This window comes from Pavona decussata, unplaced genomic scaffold (assembly GCF_977016875.1).
Source record: "Pavona decussata unplaced genomic scaffold, jaPavDecu1.1 SCAFFOLD_6, whole genome shotgun sequence".
Taxonomy (NCBI): Eukaryota; Metazoa; Cnidaria; class Anthozoa; order Scleractinia; family Agariciidae; genus Pavona; species Pavona decussata.
Genome location: NW_028145430.1, coordinates 218,510 through 246,276, shown reverse-complemented (window position 1 = coordinate 246,276; position 27,767 = coordinate 218,510). Strand labels below are relative to the sequence as shown.

Sequence of the window (27,767 nt, the reverse complement as noted above, 5' to 3'; positions counted from 1 at the left end):
ACAACTTGTCACTGGTCAAGTTCAGGATGAGTTACATTAAGTTCTCACCTTCGTTTAGTCTTTTCGGAGCTTTAGCTCGTTTCGTGCCGCAGGCTAGTTAAATTCCCCGTGTTTGTTCTTAGTTTGCATGTAGTGGCGAGATACCCCAAGTTGGGCTTCTTCGTTTTTGCATGAACAATAAGGTATCTAGAATTTGTTTGACTGTCTGGCGGGATAGCTTCTAGTCTGCTAGTGTTACCAGTGGAGTAAAATTTGCTTATGCGCCGTATTGCCTGGGGCGGCGCTAAAAATTACCTAAATTGCCTGTGCGGTTTTGCCTGAAGTGGTGGCAGTATTACCTGTGGGGTAAATTTGCCTGTGTGGTGTTGCCTGAGGCGGCGTTGGAAATTATGTGAATTGCCCGTGTGGTTTTTTGTCTGAAGTGGCGGCAGTATTTTCCTGTGTGGTTTTTTATTTGCCTGTGTGCTGTTGCCTGTGGCGACGTCGGGAATTGTGAGATTTCTTGCCTTTGTGCTTTTGCCAGAAGTGGCTGACGTATTTTCACGTGTTCACTAGCCTTGCCTATGTGGTGTCGTTTGTGGCGGCGTGGCAATTGTTTTTTAAATAAGCAAAGGCTGATATTGGCTATGATTTCGAATATTTTTGCATGTGGTTTTGTCGTGGTGGCGAGATTTTTTCATCGTGTTAAACTTACCTGTGATGTGTATTGCTGCCTGGCGCGTTATTGCAAAAATTAAAACATAATTTTTTATAACTTTTATTGAGAATTGTTCTGGCAAGTCTTTGCGTCGACATTCCTTTTTCTTGTGTTACCGAAACGCGGTGTCTTGGATTGTTTTGAATTTGTTTGTTAAAATGCCGAAAGCCGTGAGAGGTGTTGATGAACTTATTTGTAAGGTTCTGGTTCGGTGATATTTGTTTAGTTCTAATTGCCTCTTGTACTTAGCTCCCAGTGGGGTTTGCCTCAGGTGGCCGTAACTATTCATGCTTTGCTGTTGCCTAATGCGGCCGGTTTTTGTCTTATTGATGTCGTTCAGGATCTTAAGCGTCCGTAGATACCTGTATAAGGGTCATCTTTTTGTGAGACTTATCGTGGTCTTGTTTTTTTTTTTTTTTTTTAACTGTGTTATTGCGGGCTATATGTGGTCCTTTGGTCCTTACGTTTTATATTTATTTACGCTTTAACGTTAATGGTCTAATGTTGTAATTTTCTAACGCCAATAGATTAAATTAACAATATAATAATTGTAATATAATGATAATACTAATAATGATAATAATAATAATAATAATAATAATAATAATAATAATAATAATAATAATAATTATTATTATTATTATTATTATTATTATTATTATTATTATTATTATTATTATAATAATAATGATCGTTAATTCAACCTCCTCGTGTTTAAGGCCCCTTCGATGATGAACAATAATTTGTGAAATTTAGTTTTAGATTGTTAGTAGGAGGTATTGTTCTACCAATCGGAGATGGGCTGATTCGGCTAGTGTTCGCGTAGTTTTTTCTTGCTTTAGTTTTTCTTTCAGTTACCTTAGTTCTAATTTGTGTGATGAATTGTCTCGATTCTCAAATAAATCTATTAATAAATATTGCGTTGGTTGCCAATCCCCAGTATGTCATTCGCATTTTATTGAATTTCATTTAGCTATTTTTCGTCGCACCTTGTAGCTCTTTTCGGTTGGGTATAGGTTCGTTTTACCCTTTTCTTGGTCAAGGTGAGTGACTCCTGTTGGTTTACCGTACCTCTCGGTGACCACCAGACGTTCTGTGTCAGAAGTGTTGAAGTTGCTCCCTCCTGATCGGGAACCCCGGGATTTGCGTTCTTGTAGTCGCTGGTTTTGGTGCTCCTCCATATTTCGTGTCGCGTTATCCCTGTTTAAACTCTTTTTTTCTTCACCTCTCGTTAGATGGTGGGACATAAGAAAAAGATAATCCCGCTCGATGAAATTGGGAATGTTTTACGTTCAGACCCGATGGAGTTTCGAAATCGTGCACTTGAAATTGAACAGCGACGGTCGTTCAACTGGGTAAATATTTCCGGGGTTCCTGATCTAGGGGGGCTAGCAGCACTGTCCGATTGGAAAGATGTAATTTCGTCGGGTGTATCTCCAGTTCTTCAGAATTTACGATTAAGAGACCCCGATAATTTTTTGGTTGGCGGCCTGCTTCAGAATGTTGGTGCGTGGGAAAATATTCTAAAAGGCCATTCCCTGGTACAACGGATTGGAGACTGGATACGGAATAAAGTTAACATCTTGGACTTCTATATTCTAGGATTTTGTATATTTCTCTTTTTGTTATGTTAAGTAAGGATTGGGAAACAGTAGTATTTGTATGCAGGCCGAGTTTGTAGTTAATGGCAAGGACTGGAATAAACATTTGTTGGCCCTGATACCGTTGGTGTGTTACTTTGGGTTAAAGTATGGAGATAGGCTAGGGGAAGGCCAGAGCGATTCCCCATACCTTATCTACACCTTATGAATAATAATACCTTGGGAGGAAATATTACACTATGCAGGAAGACACTGACTAGGCACTTAATTAGTATTGAGGAAGGCACTTATTAGTATGCAGGAAGACAGGGGAAGACACTAACCCGGCTAATTTCCAACATCTATCACTGCTGAAAATGTTATGTAACTTTTCACTGCGATTGAATATGGCAAAACGCAGACACCTTTTTTTAGCGTTTTGGGTCCGAAGAGTGAGGAGCAAATTAAATTAACAAAAAATAAAATTTGATTTGACTTGTAGCTTTCAAAAGGTGATTCGGACGCTCACATTTAGGGGTCGTGAAAAATTCGACAATTCACTTTATCACAAAACTCTTGGTGTAGTTTGATAGCCAGCTCTATAAGCTTTGATTTGATATAAGGGTTCAGGTATCTACAGTTTAAACTGGACGCGCTACATCGCTTGGACGTGAGACACCTCTAAAGGTAAAGGGTAACCTAAAACATGTGGCAAAATGTTCGCTGTTATTTGCTGCTCCTTGTATAATTGTATTTATTACACCCATTTTGAAATCACTGGTGATCCTTGCAATCTAATTGGCTCTTAACAGTGCGATTTGTTCACGAATTGCACCATTTTTTTGCTCTAAATCGCATCCTTTTTCTCAGCCAATCAAAATGAAAATGAAATAATAATAACCAATCAAGTTTCATGGCCTAGCTGCACTAACCAATCAGATTGCAGAAAAATATAGGGCAAAAAAAGTCATTTGTGGGAAATTTTGCAATTCCTGTTGTCCAAATTCCTCGTTTTCCAGGTAAAAATGGATGAATTCAACTACTTACAGTTTTTAAACGACGACAATGATCTTCTTGCGGCTAAAAATTACTGGCAGATGATTTTTCAACTTTTGCGGCCAGCTTTAATCAAATTGTCGCCAACTTTTCTCCAAAAATTGCTGCAGTTCCGCCAATCTCGAGTCCATCGGAACCAAAAGCAAAACAACAACAACAAGACGAAGCAGTAGACGTTTCAAGATTTCCTGTAGTTTCAAACGAAGATATAGAAGAGCTCAAACCAAAGGACAAAAACCCGAATGTGCCAAAATACCTGATCGGCACCATTATGAAGTCCATGGCTTCCTGTCTCAGGACTAACAAGAAGATTACGAACCACAGCATGAGAAAAACACTCGTCGCCAAGCTGAAGAAAACCGGTCAGTCGCGCCATGTCATCTGTGAAATCACGGGCTATTCACGAGAATCTTCTTTGGATGACTACGACGAATTCGAAATTGACGGAAATCAGAGAAAGGAACTTTCTCACATAATCAGTGGATTCAGCAAATCTTCAAGCCAAAATAGTGCAGGGGAATCCTTAAAAGTCAGCCAAAACACTGCAAATGGGACCGCCTCAAATCAAGCGATTGCCGTCGAACAGCGATCTCCTCTGTCATCTGTTCCTCAAATCCAACAACAGAGCCAGATGTACCAGGCAATGGGTATTAATCCTGTATTTCAGCCTGCTGGATTTCCAGGATTCCAACCTTGTTTTGCTTCCCAGTATGTGGCAGCTTTTGCCAGCAGTTCAGCTTCTGTTCCAGCACAAAATTACTCGGGTTGTACGTTCAATTTCAGTTACTCCAAAGAATGATGAGGATTAAGTTTAGTAGTGGACATTTTTGAGAGAGATTTGAAATGGCTCTGATCTAGCTGCTGTGGCTTGACATCTTTGAACTGATCAAAAACTGTTTTACACACGAGTGAGTTCTGTCACATGACATTATCATTTGCATAATTATGGAAGGCAGCGTTTTCGGTTCCGCTTTTTAAAAACCGGGTTTTCTCAAGTGGATTAATAAATATGAATATTGACAAACAAACTGTGTGATTTCAAAATGGGTGTAATAAAGTGGTAATTGAACTTCGTGTTCTTCAATTTTAGTCAGAAATCATACTTGTGATTTCAAATCGAACTCGCGCTGCGCGCAAGTTCGATTTTGAAATCACGCGTATGATTTCAGACCAAATTGCACTCCACTCAGTTCAATTGCCATTGTTAACAAAGGGATTTACAAAATTTTTCTTTTTGAATGTCCACTTTATTCTGCTCCTACAATTAATCTGCTCTCCTCTGCTGCTCGCATATTTGCTGACAGGTGGTGTTCCATGTCCAAAGCACAAAATAGTATCAGTTTTTTTTTTTTTTCTGTTTGGATCACAGTTACTTTCTCCTAAGCAAAATAATGATCTATTTTTTCATGTCCAGTGTTTTATATCTGAATCGAAGAGATTTTATAAAAGTACCAAGATGTGTATTTTTTACCTGTTAGCATTGCTTAACGCTGCCAATCAGGAAAATTAATTAAGGCAAGGGCTCAGGAAAATTAATTAAGGCAAGGGCCAAGGTCTCTTTTTTTGGCTCAATCTCGTTCCCAGAGCCCACGTGTCTTTTGGTCAGCGCCAAGACACGGAGCTCTGGAATAATCATTTTTTTTTTTATGCCAAGATTTTATGAGTTCCGGTTTCACTGCGCAAGCTCGATCGATGCGTGCCTTGTTTACAAAATGGCGTCCAAAGGAGATAAAGTCGATGTGGATGGGTTCCACAAAGGCATACAACACGCACTCGAAAAGCTAGGAAAGCCGAATTTGGCTTTGAAAGAACAGCAATACGAAATTTTAAAACCGGTTGTGATGATGAAAAGAGATGTTTTAACGGTTTTACCAGTACCGTGAAGTCGTTCTTCAACTTCCACAGCTCATCCTCACTAAGTGGGTACTCAGTGTTATTGAACTCATTAATGTCCGCCACAAGTCCATGATGTTTAGCAAACTGTCCCTGCTCTGTGTGACACCAGACTTATTCAATCTCTGAAATGTCTGAAATTGAAGGTTCCAGTTAAAATCTGAAAATGGAATTTTCTTCACATCAGTAACTGAAATATTGTATACACCATGAGAGTGATTTTGATGTCAACAAACCCATTTAGATGATGTAAACTAAATATTAATGTAGAGCATCAACTATTTTATGTGAAACGTCAAAGAATGACAAGACTGATGAGGACTGTTGTCAATGAACTTATTATTATACAAATGCCTACCTTCTTAGATGCATGACCAGAATCAAGGACAACTGCATTGACTTTCTGTACTAGGGACAACTCCTTGTTACTCTAAGGATCAGTAAAATAATCTGCTTGATTTTTTTTATTCTGTTTATATTTTGTCACTTGGTATCTTGCACGAACTAACATACTGTTTATAGCTATGCCTATTGAGCGATTAGACTTACAGCCCGAATGGGCTACAATTTAATAGCCCATGACAGTGAAGGGGCCAAAATTGCTTTAGTATCAACCAACTAGTTGGTCAAGTATCTTTTTACATTTTATGTAAACAATTATTGAGGAAAGTGAAGTAGGTTATTTACTTTTTGTCACACGTGGTGCTACTAGGTGGTCTGTCACTAATGGACCTATTGTAGAATAGCCCAATCAGAATGCAGGATTAGTAATAGACCACTAGTTTGCTGCTATCTAAATTGAATTGAGGATTGTAAATATGTCTTTTTTTTTTATTTAAACAATATTTGCAGTCAACATTTGCCCTAAGAAAAGAAGCTCATTGGGAGGGCTAACTTTCATTGACCATAAAAATGTAACATAAGAACCTCATAAGTAGCATTACTTATTGTGTCATCATCCATTGTAATACCAATGTATGTGTTGCAGTTCGATTTTTTTTGGTTCATGTAGTATTCATTCCCATAATCTGAGACAAGGGAAATAAAAGTCAAACTGGTTTGAAAATCTTTAAACCCAAAAAGGTTTTAACCCATAACATATTTACCAACCACTCTGGGAGTGATTGGATATTGAAACAGTGGCATAAATCAAATTGCGGTTTTCTTTTATATTGTGATTGAGGCATTAGCATTTTTAACAGCAAGGTTAAACATGAAGTACTGTGGCTTGGGAAAAAAATACAGTTGAAATAGCATTACATAGCCATAGGCAGTACATAACCTTGGTACCTGGCTGCCATCTGCTTCCACATTAGGTCATGCCACAGCTGACAACATGTCCAGTACATCAGGGGCTTTTTCCTTCATTTCAGTCCAAATAGAGATCCATTGAAATTTGTTTCGTTCCCTATGACCGTCCCTTGTCATTTGATTAATGGCGCAAGTATGCATTTTTGATTTTCAGCTTCTGTAGTTAAGGTCATAGTAAAAAAACTTGTGAAAATGTCGGAAAAATTACTCAAACCACCGCTAGCTAATCCTTCTTCGTCCGCCATTTTGCATCTTGGGAGCCGGGCCTGATATCAAATCATTGATCCTTACTGGCCATTTCGTCTCTAGGACAACGGGAATTGTGGTTCCCAGCTTACTTTTTCAGTTTACTGCTCGGTCAAGATGGCGGATTCAAGATGGCGGATAACAGTCTCAAGGGGAAGAGATTTTGCAAAATGGCAACACTTTTAACGTTAGATAGCCAGTTTTCAGTGCCAAATACTGGTGCGTGGGAGGCTATGGTGTATTATGATGTCTTCTATATTTCTGTACTTGGCCTTTTCAGAAAATCAACCAAATTTATATCTAAATTCGCCAAAAAAGTGTCTGTATTAACATTGTCAAGAAACTACTTTCACGCAGAACTATTTTTCGTCAAAGGCCAAGCACAGGCAACAGTTTAAGTATCCTTCATTTCGAAAATACCATTGTATTTTTCAAAGGTTACAGAAAAAGTGTTGCCATTTCTCGTTTAAAATGTTCTATTTTTCATGCCCTGTTGGATTTCCTAAGATGTCAATCACGTGATAAAATCACGTGATATTTAAGCAGCATAGTCGGATGTTTAATTAAGTTCCATGGGCCAAATTTCATTCGATTATATCGAGACCTCTTTGAACAACACTAATTTAAGTAGAAAAAAATGCATTTTTTCAGTCTAGGCCCATGCCTTAATTTTCCTGAGAATTTTTGTTAATTCTGCTGCCCCTTTGACTAATTATTCTTTAATTTTAATTTTTCAAATCAATGTTATTTGGAAGTGAGCCATTTTGATGAGTATTTTTTTTTTCTCTTAGGGCAAACTTCGACAATAAAATATGTTTAAATAAATTAATCGAAATTAAATTGTAAAGAAAAAAAACATTTTTTTTTTGTCAGTAAAGCCATCTAAAACTTTTGTTACATGGGAAGTTTGATTCAAATCGGCAAGAAGCGAAATTCTTCCGGCCGAATTGGAAGGTAGGTTTCTGTTTCTTTAATTTTTTCAGCTAACGAAATCGGAACAGATAGAACTATGGGCAATAGGAAACATGGGTTTCGACTAAATAAATTTTACATTTATATCGAATATAGTGGAATTACTCACAATAAAGTAGTCTTTAGTCTTTTCTGGTCGTTTCTCCCCATTTATTACTTGTAGAATGGCCCTGATTAACAAGAAACAACGCGCCGTTTGACTCAGAACAAATTTAGCCAGCATAACAAATTCGTCAGAGTTCGTTACGGTCTTGGTAACCGTGCGTCCTATTGAAATCCCAGGCGCGGCCGCTAAGCGCGCGAGTGTTAACTTATAATCTCCCCTGGGTAGGAGCCAAACTCGATCAATCGTGCGAACCTCGTAGGAAGAAACTATGCCCATTTCCATATAAGGAAGGAAAAGGTGCCCGCTCCTGGGGGTCTAAAAGGCGTTAGAAGTCTGGTAACGAAGAGGCGTCGGACAATGTTCGGGGGAGAAAAAACTGAAACCAAGAATTGCTACAATTTCGAAATATGTGGTTAGTTGGAAGCTGTTTCACTGGGACATTTTGTTGTCTATTTTGAATATATTGTCATGGAACCACAAACTAACTTCCTCCCAGGTTTGGAAAAAAATACCATCGTTTTAAATACGTTTACTCCAGAAGAGCGCTTGAAAGACGTTTTCTTAAGTGTTCGATTTGTTTTCCTGTGTATATTATAGCGATTGTTGCCATATATATCTATATCTCTTTAAGCTTATTAGAGGTGTAAGTAATTTAACTGCCGTGACAGAACTACAACAAATTTCATACGATGCTGAAGCCATCTGAAGAAGCTGGAGTTGGCGGTCGCTCAAGCTGGGAAGACAGGACTGCAATACGTCAAGTAATGTTTGGGTAACAGCAATTCAATAAACTAAGCATATTTCAAAACCCAAATATTTCAGTCATATATTTCAAAATTGTTTTTGACTCCTTCAATGTGGGGAGAGTAATCTTTTTGTTACATTTTGCAACTAGCAAGGGGTGGAAGGAGTTTGCAGTGCTCTTACCGCGTGCAGACGAATTTGAAAACAATCTCTATTGTATTTTCGGCTCAGTGATCAGCCAAAAGCTCTAATCTCCCAGCAACGGTTAAATCGTTTAGAACAACAGTCACTTATTAGTGTTAACGCTCCCGCGCTTAGTGGCCGCGCCTTGGGTTTCAATAACACGGCACGGTTACCAAGACTTAACGAATGCTTAATGGCGATATAGAATGTTTGGGTTAAATTCTAAAAGAATTAAATGGAGAGAAACGACCAGAAAAAAGACTAAAGACTACTTCATTGTGAGTAATTCAACTTTATTTGAAATAAATGTACCCTTTATTTAGTCGAAACCGATATTTCCGATTACCCATGATAGAACTGTGTTCCGGTACTCTGAATCCGTTTTAAAGACCTGAACGAGATCTTCGAAAACAGAAAATGACGTCTTAAACACCTCTCCAGTTAAATATTACCTTTTGTGTGGCCCTTAATAATCGATTTCTAGCTTTAGCGAGTTTTTAGTTTTCTGGAATAGGCTATAAAGGGAATTGGTAAATGGACTAAATCTTATTTTAGATGTGAAGGGATTGTCTTAATAAAATCATGTCATTTATGTCAGTGTCCAAGCATTTAGCTCGTCCTTGCTTATCGACGACACCAAACGTGGTTGTCCGTTTGTGGTGATCGTTTGCGAGAGATAGTTTCCTTTATTATACCACTAAGCTTACAGTCTTCAATCGCACATCCATAGACATGGTCATTTTAAGACAGAAAAAAAATTGCCATTGCTCAGACAAAAATATTAAACTGTATTCAGTCTTTTTCTAATTAATTAAAAAGAATCCTTTAAGATGACATTGTGTCATCGATTGATGTTGCCGTATGAACTCTTCTAAGTTGAAATCTGGAACGAATTAGTATTTTGTTTCCTACAAAGAAAGTCACGGAGTAGAAAAGTTTAAAAACAAAGGGAAAACTGTAGTCAATAAAACTGTAGAGTAGTCGTTAGGAACTGACCATACTAGATTTGTTAAGGTTACCCTATACCTTCAGGGATGTCTCGCGTTTAAGCGATGTAGCGCGTCCAGTTTAAAGTGTAGATACCTAAACTCTTATATCAAATTAAAGCTTATAGAGCTGGCTATCAAACTAAACTAAGAATTTTGAAATAAAATGAATTGTCGAATTTTTCACGACCTCTAAATGCGAGCGCCCGAATTACCTTTTTCAAAGTCAAAGCGAATTTTGTTTTTTGCTAATTTAATTTGCTCTTCAGTTTCCGTACCCAAAGCGCTAAAAAAACGTGTTTGCGTTTTGCCATATTCAATCGCAATAAAAAGTTAGAGACCATTTTTGAGATAGGATGAAAAAAATGTGGAGTGGTCGTACAAAAATCGCTCTCGGAGAAAAAGTATTTCAAAAGAAAACATTCGCAGACATGTTTTTGTTGTTTATATGTTAAACTAGCTACTGTCCAAATTTGAAGAAAAACAAACAAATTCCTTTTGAGTTTCAGCTCTTTGAAGTGGCTCCTCCAAGTGAAAAAATTGATTTGAGAAAACAGCCCTAAAAATTCGGCAATTCATTTTCATTCAAAATTCTTGGTTTAGTTTGATAGCCACCTCTATAAACTTTAAAATATCAGGGTTCAGGTATCCACAGTTTAAACCAGACGCGCTACATCGGATGGAATCGTCCTGGTGTAGTGAAAATTTTGTTTCAGCTATAATGAATGTGAGTTGAACCGGTGAGTTGCTCTGCGTGTAGTATTTTAGATAGAGTTGATTTTGTAAAACTTATTGTCGCAAGTCGAGTGCCAAATTGATAAATTCTCTAGGTTTGCAATGACTGTATTAAAATCATAGCGTAGTGGAAGTTGCGTTAAGTGTTTAGAGCAGTTCAGAAGAGTATTTTTCTCAAGTTCGCCGAAGAAGCTCATGCACGTTTTTAATTTAGCCGCGTCTTGCTTGTTGTAAACAACAAAATCTTATCAAAGTTTCGCCCAGTTTTCTGATTTACCCGCTCTTTTTTTACGGCTTATGTTTGCATATAATCTCAAAATCTATTGTTTCATTCAAGAATTAATGATTGGAAGCCGAAAACTAAGTAAGATGTTTATTATTTAAGCCACTGCGCGATCGGCTGAAAAATGGCAAGTTTCTGGCCGGATTCTATTGAAATCTTCCCGCTTTTGCGAAAATCTATATTTTTCGTTCTCAATAATTGTATACATCCTTTACGCCATTTTAAAGTTAGAGCCCTAACATAATTTAGGATTCCTTGTTTTCCACGATTACATGCTAATACAAAAATGCGCTGAAAATAAATCTTGCACCGGCCGGCTAAGAAGAATTTATTTCCGAGTAGAGCAGTTTCATGTCCTGTTTTTTTTTTTTTTTTTGTTGTTGTAGTTTTAACTTGAAGGTAAAGCCATATAATAAATCCTTTATTGTTCTTTTCCTTTATTGTTCGTTTTTATGGACCTCGACTTCGTCTCGGTCCATAAAAACGCAAAAAAAGAACTTGGCCAATATCACGCTTGGTCAATAACGCATATATATTCAGTTTAGCGGCCACAAGTTTCAAAGACAGAGAACTAAACTGCTTGAGATCTTGTATTGATTTTTTTGGAAACGAATATTATAGATCCTTGAAATAGGCTCTTAAAACTAATATAACAAACGATATGAAAGGCGTGTGATCATTTTATTACTCGTTGTTTGTTTATTACAGTGTGGGATTCTTGCATGCTTCTCTCTTTTGTATTGATGATTTTAATTTATTGCGTTTGCTGTTTTCCTTGTTAGGCTTTAGAGGAGGAATAAGATGCTACACTTCACACGTTAAAGCTTTTTCTCTGGTTTATGAACTTTCTCATGTGAAATATCAAGGGAGCATTTTTCTCATAATCGTGTAGTTAGTAAAAGAGTGCAAGCTCGTTTTTAATTTTGTAGGGGGTGAAGTCGGATCAATGAATCAAGACGCCAACTTAAGATTCCATGTATTCCTAGAATACTTCTAGAAGTCAAACCAAAAGCATTGTTCTAATAAAATGAGTTAATTGTGAACTAACTCTGTCGTTAAGGTGGCTTACTACATTTTCTGAGGTGAAAGAAGGCCTTAAATCGAACTTCAGAAAAAAACGCTGGAAGGGTTTTATTGATTACCTTTTTTTTTTTTTAAATAATAAATACAATAGAGATAGTTCTGAGTCAGAAACGAAATTTGAAATGCCCAAAAAGTGTCTTATAAAAGTAGATTAAGTCTTAAGCGCTGACCTGGAAAACAAAAGCTTTAAGAGTTATCTGGCTCTAAATCAAGCTGTACCGCGACCTCACTTTAAAATTTTAGGATTTGGAACGTGCGCAAAAATAATATTATGTTCTCTACGAGACACATTTGTTTTTACTTTGCGGTGTTTATGCGACAAGAGTAATGGACCTTGTTGACTTTTCATAAACAAGCAGCTCATCACAGAACACGTTGAAGAATTCAACGTCGTTTCGCAGGCGTTTTGTTAGTATGCTTTTAATTCACCGGCATCTCTGTTTCTGAATTGAGAAAGTTGACAATTTTCTGCAATGTTATAGAGCACTTTGTCCCTCTTTGAAAAGAATAGGGTGGATTTGCTTACAGTGTGGCGACTCCTCGCTGTCCTAGTGACGCGTGCGAGTTCCTTAAAGCGTCGAGTGTCAAACCAGCATTAGCGAGCTTCTTTGCGAGAGTTTTTTTGATGATGGAGCCATTGCAATTACCAAACGACTTGTTTTTGAGGGTCATAAGCCTAACATAGGAACTGTCAAGGTACTGTGTCGAATAAGGCTGTAGAGAAATTGATCATTTGATTGTTGTTTATCATGTTCTATGTGGTTAGTGCAAGGTTTGATTGAAATATAATTTTACCCAGAGCAACAACAATAGCGAAACCTTTATGGAAATGTTTAAAATCACATTGGAATAGACATCTGTAAATGTCGCGAAGGTTTCCCTTTGACATGCTACTATCAGCGTTGCGAAGCTGACCGTTGTTGTTTTTGGTGAGATGCCTTACTAAGGTTTGGCTGTCTGCAAACTAGTGCAAGTCCAACCCTTGAAACATCGATTTTATGTTATATCCGTTCTGGTTTATAGTTCTGATAAGCAGTGGCGTATCGGAAACGTCTGCGTTGTCGCCTATAAGAACAGTTTTCATTGGTTTGAGAAGTGTCGCGTTTCCAGTTTTAACAGCAGAGGTTTTCAGAAAATAAGCAAAGGATCTTAAACATTCAATCAGATACTCTGGCTCCAGTTGGTTGTCATTACTGTAAAAAATACTTTCATTGCCAAATGCTGTTATGTGGAATCTGTTAACGCTGCGTGCATGTTCAAGATAAATTTCGTAAACGCTTCACCAGTGTTGTGGAAAATTGCTGCTATTTCCACATGCTCGGCTTTCTTCCCACCACAATTTGTTTTTGTACCAAATATCACAAAAGTGTATGTGAAATTTGCATAAAACTTTTCTTTTTTTTTTTTGGGGGGGGGGGGGGGGAGGGGGGACTACTGCAAAATTGAGGGACATGATTTTCAGTGTAGCACAGTTTAGCTTTTGAAATGTAGTTACATGCATTTAAAACTTATGGTTCCTAATATAGAGTACATCCAGAATCATAAGCAGTTCTCTCTCTAAGTTCTAAAAACACATCCTTGCTCGAGCGGATTTCGGAGAGATGTCTCTTTCTTCTTTTAAATGCTGTCGTTTGTTTGCGGACTTTGTCTTGCTTTCTTTCGTAGTCCAATTTTTTACTGGCCTGTCCACGATGAACCCAGGCGTAATATCTACAGTTTCCTTTTTTGGAAACTGCTTGGTACTGCTTTGGTACTGCTTGCCAATATTCCTTTGTACTACAGCACATGCCACTCGCTGGTTCCACCATAGAAATGACTTTAATAAACGGGATTTTCGCCTTCAGTGAAGACCTCTTAGAAAAAAGATAAACTTTTATAGATATTAAGTACATCATATGTAGATTTTCTTTTTAATATCACCAGTTGCAAATGAGTTAAATTAATTACGCACTAATATGTGAACGCGTTATGCCCATAATCAGTGGAATGCCATGTAACAACTTCGCGAGTTTTAATTGAGCAACTGCTAAACTTCTTGTTTTATTTCGATATACTCTTTCAATGTACTTTATACTCCTTTTCTGTACTGACCAAACTACACCAACTTTGTTAGTATATATATATTTGGGTTTATTCGTCGAGTATATTTTTTTGCCCTTATAATTTTTCACGCAAGATCTGTGGGTGAATTTTTAATCTTACTAACCTTTTTAGTTGTATTCTCCCATATGGCGTTTGTTAGTAATCTTATTTGGATACAAATCCTAATGTGTGCCCATTCAAATAAAAGCTACTAAACGGTACTTCCCTGTGTTACTCTTCAGGAAAAGCTACATTATACAGTAGCTCTTAACGATAATTCACAAAGAGAAATCAAAGGAAATCCTTGCCCTATAAGATGGTTTGAAAATATAATCATTTGGTAAAAAAAATATTAATTGTTTGAGAGGCTATATCAAACAGTCGAAAGAGTGTTACATAGCATTTCCAAACACCTCAAAGATGGTTTAAAAAAGTCGACTGCGCCTCGCTTTTTTTTTTTTTTCAACCTGTTTCTCGCTGTGTCGGTGGAAATCGGACAAAAAAGACTCTTTCTCGTGTTTGATTGATCAGCATGGCTTCAACTTTACTTCATTTAGGATAACCATTTTCTTGAGGATAACAAGCCTCCCAAAACTGCAATTTCCCACAGTAACATAAGTTTTCGCAGTTAATCATCAGTTTCACTTGTTGATCTTACGAAAGAAGAAAAATAATCTCATGGGTAGAGAAAGTGAATTTGATCAAAAACTTTCTCATTACTAAAACTTGTTCCAGTGAAAACAAATAGAACCACTTATATCTTCTAGGTCCATGTACCCTTGCTTTCCCTAAAAATGATATTCCTTAATGGATTCTACATGCCAGGTTAAAGGTGCTTAATCTTTAAATCTACGATTGAAGTGTTTAAATCCATCTGTTAGTAGCCAAAGGCACATGAAATCAAGACTTCAGACATAAACCATGTGTCGACATTCTTGGTAGAGGACCAGTTTTATTACTTCCCAAACCTTTTTAAAATCATTAATAGTCAGATAACGTACAGAAACGAACAAAAGAAAAGATCGATAGGAAGAATTTTAGAACGTTTTCTCATTTTCCATTATTCATGTGGATAAATTTTCGTTGCTATTTGCTTATCGTTATCATTTTATTGCTAAAGGGATTTACCACATATTTTCGTTAAGCGCAAACGTTCAGCCGCATGTTTGTGAAAATACTTTTTTAAAGGCTTGAAAGCCATTTGAACTTTTCGTAACAGCAAAAAATGACCCGTGTCGTGCAGAAAGCGAAACTAGGCCGGCTAAATTGGAGGGATGGGCTTCTGTTTCTAAAATGTGCAGCTAAACAAATCGGAACAAGTTAAACTTTACAAACGTACAATGAATGCATGTTAAATTTTCCGAAAGGTATCTCGCGAGACCGAAGATGACGTGTGAAAAATCAGTTTTCTTGTTAAAGATTGTGATAATTGAGTTGCTAAAGGCAGGTTCATAAGACGTGTTCTGGAATAAATCAAAATCCGAATAAGTAAATACATGAGTCAAGTCTTTTTCCAGGTGCTAGGGGTTTTTTTTTTTTTTTTGTAAAATTATTATATTGATGTAAGTGTGCACAATGAGCTTACATAAATGCGTAAATTGTGATCACCCGGGTTATTGTAGTTCTGAGGAGGACTGTTTGTGGTGACTTTGACTGACGTTTCAACAACCTGAGCGGAAGTCATCTTCAGAGTCCAGTGAATTGTGGAACGTCAGTAGGTGGTATATAGATGTTATTGGTCGTTTGTCAGTAAAGCCGCGATGTTATTGGCTGTGAAGACTGTAAAAAGTGATTGGTGCGTTTCGATCCGTCTTTTGTTAGTTAAAAAGTCCGTGGGTCTATTGTTAGTAAAATGTCTACTGTGTGTCTGTCAATTAATAAATTTCATTTGCAAATTGATTTCCATTCAGAGAGTGACCTCGAAGCTGTCAAAGTATGCCGATGTTTTTTCAAAGTTATCGCGAAGTCTAGCAAGCTATGAGTCACGAAAGATAATTTAATCGAACTTGAACGACATTAGTGATGTGACAAACAGTGACACAACCGATCAACCTATGGTGCTAAAGGGAAGTATTTGTGTGGCCAACCAGTATGACGAGCAGTCAAAAGACCAACTTATTGACGATGCAAGGAAAACTGATCAGTATCCTGTGGCGATCTCCAGATCAAGGACTAAGTCCATTCGCAATTATAAACGCGCTCGCCGTAACGACAGACAACCTTCTAGAATTCCCTACAAGACTGAAACGTCGAGCTTGTTTCATAAGGGCAAAGTAATTAAAGGATTCATTGTGCACTATATAAAGAAAAACGTACCGAGCTCCTCTGAGTTTAGGAAACATATATCTCCTGCATTTCGTAAGTTGGAGGACTTCAAATTAAGCAACGAAGTTGATGTGCTATTTACAATTCCGGAACTTTGGAAAGTTTCTATAATTTATTGTCAAATTTGAGGGAGAGAATATTTGGTGTTGTAGTGGATGAAACGCATTGCGTTGTGAGTGACAATTTTTTTTTTTTTTTTTGTAAGACCTATTTCTTGTAGATGTTGTAAGTGAGTTCATAGGGATCCGGAATATTGAAATGCAAATAATGTTAGTTAAAAAGTCCGTGGGTCTATTGTTAGTAAAATGTCTACTGTGTGTCTGTCAATTAATAAATTTCATTTGCAAATTGATTTCCATTCAGAGAGTGACCTCGAAGCTGTCAAAGTATGCCGATGTTTTTTCAAAGTTATCGCGAAGTCTAGCAAGCTATGAGTCACGAAAGATAATTTAATCGAACTTGAACGACATTAGTGATGTGACAAACAGTGACACAACCGATCAACCTATGGTGCTAAAGGGAAGTATTTGTGTGGCCAACCAGTATGACGAGCAGTCAAAAGACCAACTTATTGACGATGCAAGGAAAACTGATCAGTATCCTGTGGCGATCTCCAGATCAAGGACTAAGTCCATTCGCAATTATAAACGCGCTCGCCGTAACGACAGACAACCTTCTAGAATTCCCTACAAGACTGAAACGTCGAGCTTGTTTCATAAGGGCAAAGTAATTAAAGGATTCACTGTGCACTATATAAAGAAAAACGTACCGAGCTCCTCTGAGTTTAGGAAACATATATCTCCTGCATTTCGTAAGAATATGACAATAAAAATGTGTACAGCTAGAGTGCAAGTCAGACGTGACAAATCTTCGGTAGTCAGGCGGGTAATTTTGGTCGTCTATATTTTTTCAATAGACATCCTGCAAGCAGAGCCTCCTTTCGTCTTTTTTTTTTTTTTTTTTTTTTTTTTTTTTACTGAGGTGGAGAAAAGGAGGCTCTGCCTCAATCGCATCAATTCTTTGAAGCCGCCGCAGCCCTAACTTCTGGACTAGTTAACCCTGTTTCCTCTCGTCAAACTGGTTTTTCCAGTGCGAGCATCCGTTAAGTGATAAAACCGCTAGTGATAATTGAGCCCGCCGAATCGTGAAAAATCAAGATGGCGGCGAGATCTTCTTGAACGAGTCAAAGGAAAGGACACGTTTATATTCTCGATGAGACTCTTCTTACTGTAATTGGTATGTTCGACGAATTTAATGATTTGTCAATACAGCAGTCAACTGCCTTAAAGTCCTTTGTTTCCGGCTCAGATACGTTCGTCTCTCTACCTACCGGTCACGGCAAATCTTTAATTTATCAACTTGCGATTCCAGTAATAAAAGATATATCCAAGCGGTCAGGTCAACTTTCGTTCCGCGTTTCCTCAGACCCGATGTTATTGGTGGTTTCTTCTCTTACTGCCCTGATCAATGATCAGATTAAGTCTTGTAAAACGTACGACTTGAAATGCTGTAAGTTGGAGGACTTCAAATTAAGCAACGAAGTTGATGTGCTATTTACAATTCCGGAACTTTGGAAAGTTTCTATAATTTATTGTCAAATTTGAGGGAGAGAATATTTGGTGTTGTGGTGGATGAAACGCATTGCGTTGTGAGTGACAATTTTTTTTTTTTGTTTGTAAGACCTATTTCTTGTAGATGTTGTAAGTGAGTTCATAGGGATCCGGAATAGTGAAATGCAAATAATGTTAGTTAAAAAGTCCGTGGGTCTATTGTTAGTAAAATGTCTACTGTGTGTCTGTCAATTAATAAATTTCATTTGCAAATTGATTTCCATTCAGAGAGTGACCTCGAAGCTGTCAAAGTATGCCGATGCTTTTTCAAAGTTATCGCGAAGTCTAGCAAGCTATGAGTCACGAAAGATAATTTAATCGAACTTGAACGACATTAGTGATGTGACAAACAGTGACACAACCGATCAACCTATGGTACTAAAGGGAAGTATTTGTGTGGCCAACCAGTATGACGAGCAGTCAAAAGACCAACTTATTGACGATGCAAGGAAAACTGATCAGTATCCTGTGGCGATCTCCAGATCAAGGACTAAGTCCATTCGCAATTATAAACGCGCTCGCCGTAACGACAGACAACCTTCTAGAATTCCCTACAAGACTGAAACGTTGAGCTTGTTTCATAAGGGCAAAGTAATTAAAGGATTCATTGTGCACTATATAAAGAAAAACGTACCGAGCTCCTCTGAGTTTAGGAAACATATATCTCCTGCATTTCGTAAGAATATGACAATAAAAATGTGTACAGCTAGAGTGCAAGTCAGACGTGACAAATCTTCGGTAGTCAGGCGGGTAATTTTGGTCGTCTATATTTTTTCAATAGACATCCTGCAAGCAGAGCCTCCTTTCGTCTTTTTTTTTTTTTTTTTTTTTTTTTTTTTTTTTTACTGAGGTGGAGAAAAGGAGGCTCTGCCTCAATCGCATCAATTCTTTGAAGCCGCCGCAGCCCTAACTTCTGGACTAGTTAACCCTGTTTCCTCTCGTCAAACTGGTTTTTCCAGTGCGAGCATCCGTTAAGTGATAAAACCGCTAGTGATAATTGAGCCCGCCGAATCGTGAAAAATCAAGATGGCGGCGAGATCTTCTTGAACGAGTCAAAGGAAAGGACACGTTTATATTCTCGATGAGACTCTTCTTACTGTAATTGGTATGTTCGACGAATTTAATGATTTGTCAATACAGCAGTCAACTGCCTTAAAGTCCTTTGTTTCCGGCTCAGATACGTTCGTCTCTCTACCTACCGGTCACGGCAAATCTTTAATTTATCAACTTGCGATTCCAGTAATAAAAGATATATCCAAGCGGTCAGGTCAACTTTCGTTCCGCGTTTCCTCAGACCCGATGTTATTGGTGGTTTCTTCTCTTACTGCCCTGATCAATGATCAGATTAAGTCTTGTAAAACGTACGACTTGAAATGCTGTAAGTTGGAGGACTTCAAATTAAGCAACGAAGTTGATGTGCTATTTACAATTCCGGAACTTTGGAAAGTTTCTATAATTTATTGTCAAATTTGAGGGAGAGAATATTTGGTGTTGTGGTGGATGAAACGCATTGCGTTGTGAGTGACAATTTTTTTTTTTTGTTTGTAAGACCTATTTCTTGTAGATGTTGTAAGTGAGTTCATAGGGATCCGGAATAGTGAAATGCAAATAATGTTAGTTAAAAAGTCCGTGGGTCTATTGTTAGTAAAATGTCTACTGTGTGTCTGTCAATTAATAAATTTCATTTGCAAATTGATTTCCATTCAGAGAGTGACCTCGAAGCTGTCAAAGTATGCCGATGCTTTTTCAAAGTTATCGCGAAGTCTAGCAAGCTATGAGTCACGAAAGATAATTTAATCGAACTTGAACGACATTAGTGATGTGACAAACAGTGACACAACCGATCAACCTATGGTACTAAAGGGAAGTATTTGTGTGGCCAACCAGTATGACGAGCAGTCAAAAGACCAACTTATTGACGATGCAAGGAAAACTGATCAGTATCCTGTGGCGATCTCCAGATCAAGGACTAAGTCCATTCGCAATTATAAACGCGCTCGCCGTAACGACAGACAACCTTCTAGAATTCCCTACAAGACTGAAACGTTGAGCTTGTTTCATAAGGGCAAAGTAATTAAAGGATTCATTGCGCACTATATAAAGAAAAACGTACCGAGCTCCTCTGAGTTTAGGAAACATATATCTCCTGCATTTCGTAAGAATATGACAATAAGAATGTGTACAGCTAGAGTGCAAGTCAGACGTGACAAATCTTCGGTAGTCAGGCGGGTAATTTTGGTCGTCTATATTTTTTCAATAGACATCCTGCAAGCAGAGCCTCCTTTCGTCTTTTTTTTTTTTTTTTTTTTTTTTTTTTTTTACTGAGGTGGAGAAAAGGAGGCTCTGCCTCAATCGCATCAATTCTTTGAAGCCGCCGCAGCCCTAACTTCTGGACTAGTTAACCCTGTTTCCTCTCGTCAAACTGGTTTTTCCAGTGCGAGCATCCGTTAAGTGATAAAACCGCTAGTGATAATTGAGCCCGCCGAATCGTGAAAAATCAAGATGGCGGCGAGATCTTCTTGAACGAGTCAAAGGAAAGGACACGTTTATATTCTCGATGAGACTCTTCTTACTGTAATTGGTATGTTCGACGAATTTAATGATTTGTCAATACAGCAGTCAACTGCCTTAAAGTCCTTTGTTTCCGGCTAAGATACGTTCGTCTCTCTACCTACCGGTCACGGCAAATCTTTAATTTATCAACTTGCGATTCCAGTAATAAAAGATATATCCAAGCGGTCAGGTCAACTTTCGTTCCGCGTTTCTTCAGACCCGATGTTATTGGTGGTTTCTTCTCTTACTGCCCTGATCAATGATCAGATTAAGTCTTGTAAAACGTACGACTTGAAATGCTGTAAGTTGGAGGACTTCAAATTAAGCAACGAAGTTGATGTGCTATTTACAATTCCGGAACTTTGGAAAGTTTCTATAATTTATTGTCAAATTTGAGGGAGAGAATATTTGGTGTTGTAGTGGATGAAACGCATTGCGTTGTGAGTGACAATTTTTTTTTTTTTTTTTTTTGTAAGACCTATTTCTTGTAGATGTTGTAAGTGAGTTCATAGGGATCCGGAATAGTGAAATGCAAATAATGCGATTTGAACGTTTAAGCGCTTAATTTTGATCATTGCAATGAAACAACGGATGTAAAACAACAACCTGCAGTAATACAATGAATGTGATTGACCAGTAATCTCAATAGAGTAAATAAACTAGATTACTTGAAGAACAATAGTTGTTTTGTTGTTGTTGTTGTTTATTGATACATATCCAATAGTTAGCCTCAGAACATGTTTAGAAAAAGACAACTGACCATTGAAATCCATGGTGCATCACCTAGGAGGTGTTGTATCACAGTAAATTTCCCTGACTTAAATCTTCTGAGCACACATGTTTTGCCTTTTTTGACTATTCACATATCACACTCCTCTTAATGATGAATGTTTGAGCAGCCTCCCTCGCAGACGTCCTTAAGAGTTCGCCACATGTGACAAACTTCTAAGGACGTCTGTGTTGGACGCTAATGTTTGGGCTGTTTGTTAATCATCCAGAGACATTGCTTCATACATCTTTGTTGTAAGCCCCTTTAGTTCTTAGTCATTACTTTCTTTACAAATTCATTTACCAGGTAATATGTCTCGATTTCAATGTTGCAGTTAGTCTGAACTTTATTTCATACGTGCTGCATTCTCACGTGTTGGGAGCATCAAAGTTGTCCTAAAAGTCCCCATGCTATGTTTGGAAGCTACAGCCAGTGCAAAAATGAGGAAAGAACTTGTCAAAATGCTCAACATGTCTGCTGTCAAAACAATTACGTTGTCACAAGACAAATTAAATGTTAAATATGTGATAAATAAAGCAAAAAGTGAATTTGAAGAGACCTTTGGTTGGCTGATCAGTGAGTTAAAGAACAAGCCAAGCTCCGAGAAAAAACTTAATCTTCTGCCAATCCTTTAAAGCCTGTGGTACACATTTATGATACATTCAGCCACTTTCTCAATTCCACATATGAGGTGGCCATGTACCATTCCAAGACCCCTCAAGGCATTAAAGATAGTGCACGTAGTGACTTATTGTCTGACCATGGCAATATACGGTTGCTGATAGCAACCAGTGTCCAAGGGATGGGGGTAAACATTCCGATTGTCCAAAAGGCGGTTATTTTTGGTGTGCCAAAAAGTATGGAGGCATATGTGCAAGCTGATGGAAGAGGTGGTAGGGACGGTTCAGATGTATTATCTATGATGTATATATTACCATGGATACCATTTATGTCACTTTGATCCCACTATGAGAACATTTGTTTAAAACAGATCCAGTTGTAGGCGTGGTGAAATATTGCCGTTTTTCAATAAGAAGGTGGAAGAGCCTGCCATACTCCACAAATATTGAGATGTTTGCAGTCAAAAGTGTGACTGCGGTGCCTGTCCGGAAGAAATTTTCAAGGTCAAAGCCAGTATTGGCAGTAATACTTCTCCTCTTGAGAGGCAAGTGACAAGTGATGAAAGAATCACATTTTCTGCTGTGTTACAGGATCTAGCATGTACCCTTAATTAAACATTTCAGTTTTTCGAAGTGTTTGCTTTCAAGATATGTTAACTGCTGAAATTATCAAAGATTTATCTGAAGACCTAAAACACCTGTTTTCTGTAGATTATATCTTGCTAAACTTTGCAATTTTTGATGAAGAGCATGCTAAAGAGATACTGGCTATGGTCAATGACATATTTAATGATGTTGAAGAGTCAGCATACCTCACAAAAAATTGTAAAACAGAGTAGAGTAATTGTGAGCAGTTCTAAGTGTCAGTTCCTAAGCAAACGCCACCTGATGCAAGTAAAAAGTCCGACTCAGACGTTTAATTTCTAACTAGTGTGGTGCCCTTGAAATTACGTAATGCACGATCATAATGGCTTCCAGAAATTAATGATACCTTCTTAAGGGTTTTTTACATGATAGAGTGACTTGGCTTTCCATTGGTACACCATTGGTGAATTACATCTCATTGAGGAGACTGAGACTATTTTCACTACGGTTCGGTTTAAGTACAGTGGGATTCCGGTCGTCCATTGGTACCAATGGTACAATTGGTACAAAAAGAATGACGTGGCATTCCATTGGTACACCATTGGTGAATTGCATCTTATTAAGGGGACTTAGACTATTTTCACTACGGTTCGGTGTAAATATAGAGGGATTCCGGTCGTCCATTGGTACCAATGGTTCGATTGGTACCAATAGAGTGACCCGGCTTTTCATTGGTACACCTTTGGTGAATTGCATCTTACTAAGAACACTCAGACTATTTTCACTACGGTTCGGTATAAGTCCAGTGCGATTCTGGTCGTCCATTAGTACCAATAGAGTGACTTGGCTTCCCATTGGTACACCATTGGTGAATTGCATCTCATTAAGGGGACTGAGACTATTTTCACTACCGTTCGGTTTAAGTACAGTGCCAATGGTACGATTGGTACAAATAGAGTGACGTGGCATTCCATTGGTACACCATTGGTGAATTGAATCTCATTAAGGGGACTTGGACTATTTTCATTACGGTTCGGTGTGAGTATAGTGGGATTCCGGTCGTCCATTGGTACCAATGGTACGATTGGTACCAATAGAGTAACCTGGCTTTTCATTGGTACACCTTTGGTGAATTGAATCTTACTAATAGCACCTAGACTATTTTCACTACGGTTCGGTGTGATTCCAGTGCGATTCCGGTCGTCCATTGGTACCAATAGAGTGACTTGGCTTTCCAGTGGTACACCATTGGTAAAATGAATCTCATTAAGAGGACTTAGACTATTTTCACTACGGTTCAGTTTAAGTACAGTGGGATTCCGGTTGTCCATTGGTACCAACGGTACGATTCGTACCAAAAGGGTGACTTGGCTTTACATTGGTACACCATTGGTGAATTGCATCCTATTAAGGGGACTTACAATCTTTTTGGCTACGGTTCGGTTTGTGTACATTTGGATTCCGGTCGTCCATTTGTACCAATGGTATGGTTGGTACCAGTAGAATTACGTGGCTTTCCATTGGTACACCTTTGGAGATCTGCTTATCAATAAGGAGACTTACACTATTTTCGCCACGGTTCCTTGTGAGTCTAGTGGGATTCCGGTTGTCCATTTGTACTGATGAAACGATTGGTACCAATAGAGTGGCGTGGCTTTCCATTGGTACACCATTGGTGAATTGCATCTCAATAAGGGGACTTACACTATTTTTACTACGGTTCAGTGTGAGTCCAGTGGGATTCTGGTCGTCCATTGGTACCAATGATACGATTTTTACCAATAAAATGGCTTGGATTTCCATTGGTACACCATTGGTGAATTGCAGCTCATTAAGAGGACTTAGACCATTTTTGCTGCGGTTCGGTTTGAGCACAGTAAGATTCCGGTCGTCCATTGCTACCAATGCTACGATTGGTACAAATAGATTGACGTGGTTTTCCATCGGTACACCATTGGTGAATTGCATCTCACTAAAGGGACTTCGACTTTTTTCACTACGGTTCGGTGTGAGTATGGTGGGATTCCGGTCGTCCATTGGTACCAATGGTACGATTGGTACCAATAGAGTGACCAGGCTTTTCATTGGTACATCTTTGGTGAATTGCATCTTAATAAGATCACTTAGACTATTTTCACTACGGTTCGGTGTGATTCCAGTGGGGGTGCGGTCGTCCATTGGTATCAATAGAGTGACTTGGCTTTCCAGTGGTACACCATTGGTAAAATGAATCTCATTAAGAGGACTTAGACTATTTTCACTACGGTTCAGTTTAAGTACAGTGGGATTCCGGTTGTCCATTGGTACCAACGGTACGATTCGTACCAAAAGGGTGACTTGGCTTTACATTGGTACACCATTGGTGAATTGCATCCTATTAAGGGGACTTACAATCTTTTTGGCTACGGTTCGGTTTGTGTACATTTGGATTCCGGTCGTCCATTTGTACCAATGGTATGGTTGGTACCAGTAGAATTACGTGGCTTTCCATTGGTACACCTTTGGAGATCTGCTTATCAATAAGGAGACTTACACTATTTTCGCCACGGTTCCTTGTGAGTCTAGTGGGATTCCGGTTGTCCATTTGTACTGATGAAACGATTGGTACCAATAGAGTGGCGTGGCTTTCCATTGGTACACCATTGGTGAATTGCATCTCAATAAGGGGACTTACACTATTTTTACTACGGTTCAGTGTGAGTCCAGTGGGATTCTGGTCGTCCATTGGTACCAATGATACGATTTTTACCAATAAAATGGCTTGGATTTCCATTGGTACACCATTGGTGAATTGCAGCTCATTAAGAGGACTTAGACCATTTTTGCTGCGGTTCGGTTTGAGCACAGTAAGATTCCGGTCGTCCATTGCTACCAATGCTACGATTGGTACAAATAGATTGACGTGGTTTTCCATCGGTACACCATTGGTGAATTGCATCTCACTAAAGGGACTTCGACTTTTTTCACTACGGTTCGGTGTGAGTATGGTGGGATTCCGGTCGTCCATTGGTACCAATGGTACGATTGGTACCAATAGAGTGACCAGGCTTTTCATTGGTACATCTTTGGTGAATTGCATCTTAATAAGATCACTTAGACTATTTTCACTACGGTTCGGTGTGATTCCAGTGGGGGTGCGGTCGTCCATTGGTATCAATAGAGTGACTTGGCTTTCCAGTGGTACACCATTGGTAAAATGAATCTCATTAAGAGGACTTAGACTATTTTCACTACGGTTCAGTTTAAGTACAGTGGGATTCCGGTTGTCCATTGGTACCAACGGTACGATTCGTACCAAAAGGGTGACTTGGCTTTACATTGGTACACCATTGGTGAATTGCATCCTATTAAGGGGACTTACAATCTTTTTGGCTACGGTTCGGTTTGTGTACATTTGGATTCCGGTCGTCCATTTGTACCAATGGTATGGTTGGTACCAGTAGAATTACGTGGCTTTCCATTGGTACACCTTTGGAGATCTGCTTATCAATAAGGAGACTTACACTATTTTCGCCACGGTTCCTTGTGAGTCTAGTGGGATTCCGGTTGTCCATTTGTACTGATGAAACGATTGGTACCAATAGAGTGGCGTGGCTTTCCATTGGTACACCATTGGTGAATTGCATCTCAATAAGGGGACTTACACTATTTTTACTACGGTTCAGTGTGAGTCCAGTGGGATTCTGGTCGTCCATTGGTACCAATGATACGATTTTTACCAATAAAATGGCTTGGATTTCCATTGGTACACCATTGGTGAATTGCAGCTCATTAAGAGGACTTAGACCATTTTTGCTGCGGTTCGGTTTGAGCACAGTAAGATTCCGGTCGTCCATTGCTACCAATGCTACGATTGGTACAAATAGATTGACGTGGTTTTCCATCGGTACACCATTGGTGAATTGCATCTCACTAAAGGGACTTCGACTTTTTTCACTACGGTTCGGTGTGAGTATGGTGGGATTCCGGTCGTCCATTGGTACCAATGGTACGATTGGTACCAATAGAGTGACCAGGCTTTTCATTGGTACATCTTTGGTGAATTGCATCTTAATAAGATCACTTAGACTATTTTCACTACGGTTCGGTGTGATTCCAGTGGGGGTGCGGTCGTCCATTGGTATCAATAGAGTGACTTGGCTTTCCAGTGGTACACCATTGGTAAAATGAATCTCATTAAGAGGACTTAGACTATTTTCACTACGGTTCAGTTTAAGTACAGTGGGATTCCGGTTGTCCATTGGTACCAACGGTACGATTCGTACCAAAAGGGTGACTTGGCTTTACATTGGTACACCATTGGTGAATTGCATCCTATTAAGGGGACTTACAATCTTTTTGGCTACGGTTCGGTTTGTGTACATTTGGATTCCGGTCGTCCATTTGTACCAATGGTATGGTTGGTACCAGTAGAATTACGTGGCTTTCCATTGGTACACCTTTGGAGATCTGCTTATCAATAAGGAGACTTACACTATTTTCGCCACGGTTCCTTGTGAGTCTAGTGGGATTCCGGTTGTCCATTTGTACTGATGAAACGATTGGTACCAATAGAGTGGCGTGGCTTTCCATTGGTACACCATTGGTGAATTGCATCTCAATAAGGGGACTTACACTATTTTTACTACGGTTCAGTGTGAGTCCAGTGGGATTCTGGTCGTCCATTGGTACCAATGATACGATTTTTACCAATAAAATGGCTTGGATTTCCATTGGTACACCATTGGTGAATTGCAGCTCATTAAGAGGACTTAGACCATTTTTGCTGCGGTTCGGTTTGAGCACAGTAAGATTCCGGTCGTCCATTGCTACCAATGCTACGATTGGTACAAATAGATTGACGTGGTTTTCCATCGGTACACCATTGGTGAATTGCATCTCACTAAGGGGACTTCGACTTTTTTCACTACGGTTCGGTGTGAGTATGGTGGGATTCCGGTCGTCCATTGGTACCAATGGTACGATTGGTACCAATAGAGTGACCAGGCTTTTCATTGGTACATCTTTGGTGAATTGCATCTTAATAAGATCACTTAGACTATTTTCACTACGGTTCGGTGTGAGTCCAGTGGGGGTGCGGTCGTCCATTGGTATCAATAGAGTGACTTGGTTTTCCATTGGTACACTATTGAGGAATTGCATCTCATTAAGGGGACTTAGAGTATTTTTGCTACGGTTCGGTTTGAGTACATTTGGTTTCCGGTCGTCCATTTGTACCAATGGTACGATTGGCACCAATAGAGTGACGTGACATTGCATTGGTACACCATTGGTGAATTGCATCTCAATAAGGGGACTTACTATTTTCACTACGGTTCGGTGTGAGTTCGGTGGGATTCCAATCGTCC

At 38.7% G+C, this 27,767-nt stretch overlaps 1 protein-coding gene, 2 long non-coding RNA genes and 1 pseudogene across 3 annotated transcripts in view; 3 read left to right on the top strand and 1 right to left on the bottom strand.

Annotated features, from left to right (window-relative positions):
- The window catches only part of LOC146488994 (uncharacterized), a 377,056-nt gene that overhangs the window by 213,623 nt on the left and 135,666 nt on the right, over window positions 1-27,767 (top strand). The window lies entirely within an intron of this gene.
- Window positions 1-27,767, bottom strand: part of LOC146488999 (uncharacterized) — a 360,510-nt gene that overhangs the window by 237,015 nt on the left and 95,728 nt on the right. The gene's annotated exons all lie outside the window — the stretch shown is intronic.
- On the top strand, window positions 2,559-4,168 carry LOC146489010 (uncharacterized). Its single transcript, XM_085105516.1, has one exon. The coding sequence runs from the start codon at window positions 3,605-3,607 to the stop codon at window positions 4,130-4,132; it is 528 nt and encodes a 175-aa protein (XP_084961642.1). The 5' UTR covers window positions 2,559-3,604; the 3' UTR covers window positions 4,133-4,168.
- On the top strand, window positions 19,744-23,248 carry LOC146489009 (uncharacterized; annotated as a pseudogene).